The 7,725-nt window shown below is 44.7% G+C and overlaps 2 protein-coding genes across 2 annotated transcripts; both read left to right on the top strand.

Annotated features, from left to right (window-relative positions):
• Positions 1-277: 277 nt before the first annotated feature.
• On the top strand, positions 278-1,789 carry LOC141695791 (uncharacterized). Its single transcript, XM_074500006.1, has one exon. It carries the CDS (start codon positions 278-280, stop codon positions 1,787-1,789), a length of 1,512 nt encoding a protein of 503 aa, XP_074356107.1.
• Positions 1,790-2,799: 1,010 nt separating this feature from the next.
• LOC141695784 (uncharacterized) lies at positions 2,800-4,119 on the top strand. The gene has a single exon (XM_074500002.1). It carries the CDS (start codon positions 2,800-2,802, stop codon positions 4,117-4,119), a length of 1,320 nt encoding a protein of 439 aa, XP_074356103.1.
• The last annotated feature ends 3,606 nt before the right edge of the window (positions 4,120-7,725 follow it).

Here is a 7,725-nt window from a genome sequence, read left to right as displayed (position 1 = left end):
GCTGGAATCCACCCCCAGGGAACCCACACTCAAACACTTCAACTTCGACTCTTTTAACGGGCTTGCCGACCCTGAAGAACATCTCAACTACTTTGAACAGATCTCGAACATATACGACTACAATGACCTCACCAAATGCCGTTTCTTCGCCTCAACACTAAAGGGTGGGGCGCAGAAATGGTTCAGTCAAATCTCCTCCTGGAGCATCGACTCTTGGAAGGACTTCCGGGAAATATTTCTCAAGAGGTTCAGGGCGAACCGTATGAACGAACTCCAGATGTGCTACTTGGAAACCATTCAACAGAGAAGCAGAGAAACTCTGCCAGAGTTTATCAAAAGGTTCCAAGAATCAGTCAACCAGCTCTCCAACCTTGAAGAGAAGGAAGCCGTGAATATTTTCCGGCGTAATCTCCACCCGGTTTCGTGTGAAGGCTATGTGAAGGACCTAATCCATAGGGAGCCCCAAAGCCTCGCCTCGGCTTATGCGATGGCTTCCAAGTTTATCAAAGAAAATGACTTTCTCACCTCAATGAAGATGAATAGGAGGATCCGGGATGATGATGAGTCCCCGAAAAACCGCCCCGCCTACGGAAAAGAAAAGAGACACAGGACAGACAAACAGATCAATTATGTGCAGCAATCCAGGGGGGCCCCACCCCGGGATGATTACTCCAGACCCCAGAAGAGTGAAAGGAAGCCCAAGTCAAAGAGGGAACCAAAACCAGAGCCCGAATGGACTCCGCTCAATCGGCCCCGGGCCGACATCTTGAGAGAAGTCAAGGGAAAGCCCTTTTACTACCCCCCGAAGCCGCTGTTGGCACCCCCCGGGAACAAGGCCCGGGACAAGCACTGCAGGTACCACGAAGATCATGGCCACACCACGGAGAACTGCTTCTCTTTCAAAATGTTCATTGAAGATCAAATCAAAAAGGGCAACATGAACCAGTACCTACAGAGAAGACTTAATGACAGGGATAAGCCCTCTGGTGGCGGGAAACATATGGTCAGCATGATTTTTGGGGGGACCTCCTCCCCACCCCGGAGTCCAGACGAGGACAATGATGTCCTGATGATCCAGCCCGCTGAAGATGAGTGCATATATTTCTCCAATGAAGATTATGAAGGCCTGGATCCCGAGCACAACCAGGCCCTGATCGTGACTCTCGACATCGCCGACAATGAGGTACAAAGAATTTTGGTTGATAATGGTTCCTCATCTAACATTGTTTTCGAGCATACCCTTAACAGGATGAAGTTGGGACACCTTCGCATGGATCCATGCCTCGAAGACCCTCTCTATGGATTCGGGAACAATATGATCCTGATCCGCGGGGTAATATACCTCCCCATGGTCTTTAGTGCCGCACCCCGACAGGCATCTCATATCATGAAGTTCTACGTGATAAGTGTTGCATCCTCTTATAACATGATCCTAGGAAGACCTACCATCACCAAGCTTCGGGCCATCCCGTCTACAATTCACCTGAAGCTGAAGTTTCCCACCCCGGGAGGCATCGGAGAACTTAAGGGGGACCGGGGCACTTCGGGAAAATGCTACGGACAGGCGCTGGTCATGGCCGAAACTAATCCAGAAAACAGAAAGAAGGCAATGGCCTTACCCAAAGGCCAAAGTCACAAGAAGCATCGTGAACATTTCAATAAAAGGCTAAAGTTGGACGTCAACATGATAGAGGATTCGGGATACAGCGTAACCAACGCCGACGCCCGGATACAGAAATTTATAGAAATAAGAGAGAAAACCAAGGTAGAACGGCCGCCTAGACGATAAAGATAGAAATGGACCCCGGGAACCCCACCCGGAAACTGAAAATTGGTAAAGGCCTAGAGACATCCTTCCAAGAAGAGCTCATCTCGCTGTTAAGAGAATATGCGGATGTATTCGCATGGGCACCGGAAGATATGCCCGGAATCGATAAATCTGTGGCAATGCACAGTTTGGATGTAGACCCGAGGAAAAAGCCGATCAAACAGAAAAGGAGAAACTTTGGTCCCGAACGACAACAAGCGATAGACGAAGAGATAGAGAAGCTGCTCAGGGCCGACATCATCTACGAAATCAAGTATCCCGACTGGCTTGCCAATGTGGTGCTAGTCAAGAAGCCGAATGGAAAGTGGAATGTGTGTCGACTACACGAGCCTCAATGCTGTATGTCCTAAAGATTCCTATCCCCTCCCAAATATTGACCAGCTAATCGATGCAACTTCGGGCCACACCATGCTCAACTTCATGGATGCCTTTTCGAGATACAACCAGGTTCGCATAAATCCTGAAGACATCGCCAAAGCAGCCTTCATCACTCATAGGGTAGTCTATGCCTTCATCATGATGCCTTTCGGGCTCATCAACGCCGGGGCCACCTACCAGAAAATGATGAACACAATTTTCAAGAGCCAGTTAGGGAGGAACATGGAATCTTATGTAGATGATATGATCTTCAAGTCATTCACCATCCCAGATCACATAAAAGACCTCAAGGAGTGTTTTGACAACCTGAGGAGATACAACATGAAGCTGAATCCGGAAAAATGTACATTCGGGGTACCTTTAGGTAAATTTCTGGGATTCTTGGTCAGCGAAAGAGGAATAGAAGCAAACCCAAAGAAAATCAACGCCATAATAGAAATGAAGATACCCTACACACAGAAGGACATCCAGAAGTTGGCAGGATGCCTAGCGGCCCTCCGGAGGTTTATCCCGAAGCTGGCAGAAAGATGCCTCCCATTCTTTGAGTTGCTCAAAGGAGCCCGGAACAAGAAGTTAGTGGATTGGACCCCAGAATGTCACATAGCTTTCGAAGAAATCAAGAGGGACCTGACGAACCCCCCGGTACTTTCCAAAGCCAAGCCCAGAAAGCCTTTATCTCTCTACATCGTGCTGGCCCCAAGGCTGTCTCTTCGGCACTGGTCCGGGAGGAAGGAGGAATGCAGGGCCCCATCTACTATGTCAGCCAAGTCCTCAAGGACGCCGAGACTCGGTACCCAAACTTGGAAAAATTCGCCTTGGCCCTTGTACACTCTAGCAGGAAGCTGAGACAATACTTCCAAGGCCGAGAGATCAGAGTGGTCACAGACCAGCAGCTCAGGAAAATCATCCACAAGCCAGATGCCTCCGGAAGGTTGGTTAACTGGGCCATTGAATTAAGTCAATTTAACATCAAGTTCGTGCCACGTACGGCGATAAAGGCCCAGGCCTTAGCCGAATTCATCATGGAATGCACCTTCCCGGAGCAGCATCTGCCCTCCCCCCAAGAGATAGTCCCGGAAGGAACCAACCCAGAAATGAAGTGCTGGAAGCTCTATGTTGATGGATCATCCACGGCCGAAAGATCCGGAACGGGACTCATCCTTATCAGCCCCGAGGGCTTTACCATTCAACAGGCAATAACTTTTGCTTTCAAGGCAACGAATAATCAGGCTGAATATGAGGCACTCATCTCCGGGCTCAAATTGGCAAAATCTCTTGGTATTTCGAAGGTGACCGTCTACAGTGATTCTCAGATCGTGGTCAAGCAAACCAGTGGAGAATATATCGCGAAAGACCCGATATTAGCACAGTACCAGGCAATGGTACGGAATATCTTGGAAGCCACTCTCGACATCACCATACTTCAGATCAACAGAGAAGAGAACTCCAAAGCAGATGAGCTGTCCAAGCTCGTGCAGAATACTTCGGACCTCGACAGTTCAGTATACTTCGAAGAACTCAAAGTAACCAGCACAGAGCGAGCTGAGGTCCTGTGCATCGGGAGCCCAGACAATTGGATGACTCCCTACATAGCTTACTTAAGAGTTGGGACGCTCCCGGAAAACCAGAATAAGGCCAGGTACTTGAAGCACAAAGCTGCTCATTTCTTCCTGGAAGATGGTCAGTTATACAGAAGAACCTTTTCAGCACCCACCTTGAAATGCGTGGACCCAGATGAGGCCAATTATTGCCTCCGAGAAGTTCATGAAGGCATCTGCGGAGACCACCTGGCGGCCAAAGCTCTAGCTTACAAAGTCATCAGACAAGGATATTATTGGCCCACAGTCCACTCCGACTCAGTCGCTTATGTTAAGAAATGCCCCCAGTGCCAGAAATTCAGCAATGTTCCCTAGCAAAGCCCCAGCCTGCCAGCATCGATATTATCTCCTATCCCATTTGCTGTTTGGGGCATAGATATCATGGGCCCCTTTCCCCGAGCAAAAGGTGACCTCCGCTACGTCCTGGTAGCCATTAATTACATGACAAAGTGGGCAGAAGCCAAGGCCATGAGGACAATTAATCAACAAGATTGTATCAAGTTCATGGACGCAATCGTCATGAGGTTCGGGATCCCTGTAGTTCTCATCTCCGACAATGGCCCACAGTTCGTCGGGTCCGAATTTGAAGCATATCCGAAAGAGCTCGGAATCAAGCACAAATGATCGCCGGTTGCACACCCTCAGGGGAATGGACAGGTCGAAGTAACTAACAGAACCATACTTCGAGGCCTGGAAAAAAGACTAGAAGAAACCAAGAAAACTTGGCCTGATGAGCTTCCAAAAGTCCTGTGGTCCTACAGAACCACCCCCAGAACGGGAACGAATGAGACCCCCTTCAAGCTTGCATACGGTATCGAAGCCCGCATACCAATCGAAACCGGGTCCCCTTCTCACAGGGTCATCAACTTTGACGAGATCTCAAACATTGAAGGACTTAAGACTAACCTGGAACTCCTAGATGAGATAAGAGACAAGGCGGTAAAAAGGATGGAAAGCTACAAAGAAAAGACAAAACTCTACTTTGGGAAGAAGGCAAAAATCAGAGAGTACGAGGCGGGAGACTTAGTACTCCGGCACACAGAGGCCTCAGACCCAACCAATCAAGGAAAACTCCAACCCAACTGGGAAGGCCCCTATAGGGTTAAAGAAGTGCTCCAACCAGGAACTTACAAGCTAAGCTACCTCGGGGGAACCGAAGTCCCAAACACTTGGCACGGAGCCCGCCTAAGGAAATTCTACCAGTAAAGGTAGGGCGTACATTCCTGGATCTCCTCTACTTTTAGGCTATAGCAGCTTGATATAATTTTCAACATTTTCTCCAGAATGTATTTTTACTTTATTATGATTTAAATGAAAGCTCCACATTGAGCACCCCATAGCTCAAGATTATCCTATTATCATTCGATCACTATCGCTATATTACTTAGAAAATTTTATCCCATTAAAATTTTAAAACCCCTTCCCGGGGACCATTACACAACCCATGTGTACTTAGAAAATTTTATCCCATTAAAATTTTAAAACCCCTTCCCGGGGACCCTTACACAACCCATGTGTACTTAGAAAATTTTATTCAATTAAAATTTTAAAACCCCTTCCCGGGGACCATTACACAACCCATGTGTACTTAGAAAATTTTATCCCATTAAAATTTTAAAACCCTTCCCAGGGACCATTACACAACCCATGTGTACTTAGAAAATTTTATTCAATTAAAATTTTAAAAGCCCCCTCCCGGAGACCATTACACAACCCATGTGTACTTAGAAAATTTTATTTAGTTAAAATTTTAAAACTCCTTCATGGGGACCATTACACAACCCATGTGTTCTTAGAAAATTTTATTCAGTTAAAATTTTAAACCCCTTCCCGGGGACCATTACCATTACTTAGAAAAATTTCGGTGAAAGAAAGCAAAACCGAATACGAAAGGGAAATATATTTACATGCTTTCCCGAGGCAAAACAAGCCCCGGGATAAATCCAAATCAAAGTCATACGAAAACCAAATAAATGAAGTCTAAAAGCCACAAGGGCCAAGTCTGAAACAACTACAATTTACGAAAAATAAAATTACAAGGCACAAAGCCTGGGTCTTCATTCCTCAGTTCTCGGGAGGCGGAGGAGTCTTCTCGCGGCCCTCTTCGGGAGGCGGAGGCGGCTGTGTCCCGGAAGTACCCGCCTCAGCAGCTTGGGCTTCTTCACGGCGGAGCTCTTCGGCAAGGTACAACTCTATGAATCTGTCCATGTCACCACCCGGATTCTTAGCCAGATAGGCAGAAGCAATATCCCAGCAGATGTTGACCTTCTCAAAGATCTTGTTGTTAAGCTCCTCGTAGTAAGCAGGGGTACCCCGGAAGGACTCCAGCACCTCCTCTGCCCGGGGCCTAGCAGCAAGCTCCCTTTTCAAGTTCTCCACCTCCGCCCGGAGGGATCCAACCACCTGCTCCGCAGCCTCTCAAGACTTCACCGCCTCAGCAACAACTTTCTTATGTTCTCGAGACTCCTTTTCCTTCACCTCCCGGTACTTGGTGAAGCTTTCCTTCTCCTTAGTCAGCTCCTTCAGCGCAGCCTTATTCTTGGCCTCCCTTATACGGAAGTTGTGGAGAATGGTGGAACAGCCGCTGATCCGAGCATTGGCCTGAAAATAAAATGACTAAGTACCAACACAAGGGCAGGAAAGAAAATGATAAGGGTGTTAGTGTATACTGAAAATATTTATTTGAAGTATGTACATTTATTTCTGGCCAGTTTATTTGAAAATCATTTGAATGTTTACATGTTGTCTAATATTATATATTGTGAACAATCTAGTATCAAATGGGATACAGAATATTAGATTGTTAAATACGATTATATAATATAATAAGGTTCATAGCCTATGTGGTGTTGGACAATCCACTGGTATGACTGTAGTATTATTTAGATTAGTTTATATTGACTAATAAATAATACTAGTATACTTTGTGTATATTGAACATGATCAAATTTAGAATTGTTCCCTTAATACTGATTAAGAAGGAGAACTAAGATTCTATGTTATTATTAATGCTTAGGTTCTTAATCCGGAAATAGTAATTGACACGTGTATATTATTTACATGCTTTGATTTATATATGAAATAATTCTTTTGAATTATATCATTATATTTTGGGTGATGGAATTATATACATGGTGGATATTATTTATTGAAGGAATCCATGTCCTGATAATATTCAGGTTAATGATGTCCCCTTGAAAGCTCAAAAAGATTTAATTATGTGAAATCCTGCAGGTGGAATTTATTCTGGCATAATTAAATAAAGGTTGAGTGGATGATCAAGGATAAAAGATATTAATTAAATAAATTATCAGTAATTTATTTAATTAATGGACATATGATATTTTAAACATGGGGAATTTCATAAGCAAATAATATTGGAACCGAATTAATTAAATTACGGTATTAGGAAAGGTAGTGCAAATATTAATTCTTTAGTGGATTAAATTAATATTTAATTACATTGGGCTAGGCTCAAGATGTAATTAGAAGACCCAACCTAATTATCCATGGTCCCTATTGTAGCCTATATATATTCTTATTCTCTTCTTGCTTGGAATTGTGTGAAAATATATTGTAGCCACCAAGGAGCAAGAAGAGAGGATAACTTGAGAAGACGGAGGCCACACTTCACTCAAGGGAATTTGGGAATATAATAGAAGAGCGTGGAATCAACCATTAATAAGGTAATCCTCTTTTCATAATCTTTATCGTAAAACGTAGTAACACCCTAAGTCCGTGGTTCCCAACAATTGGTATCAAGAGCCTGGTAATGGGTTCTACGTTTTATGATATAATGTCCATGTCGTAATTATATATGCGTGTATATAGTGTTTCGCTTGTATTGGTTTTGATGCAGGTTGTTAATCCACTATTATGGCCATGTATATTTTAATTATGTGTTTGGATCCCACGTGGTTT

Source organism: Apium graveolens, chromosome 2 (assembly GCF_009905375.1).
Source record: "Apium graveolens cultivar Ventura chromosome 2, ASM990537v1, whole genome shotgun sequence".
Lineage (NCBI taxonomy): Eukaryota > Viridiplantae > Streptophyta > Magnoliopsida > Apiales > Apiaceae > Apium > Apium graveolens.
The sequence above is the reverse complement of the archived record's forward strand: the minus strand, read 5'-3'. Positions and strand labels throughout refer to the sequence as shown.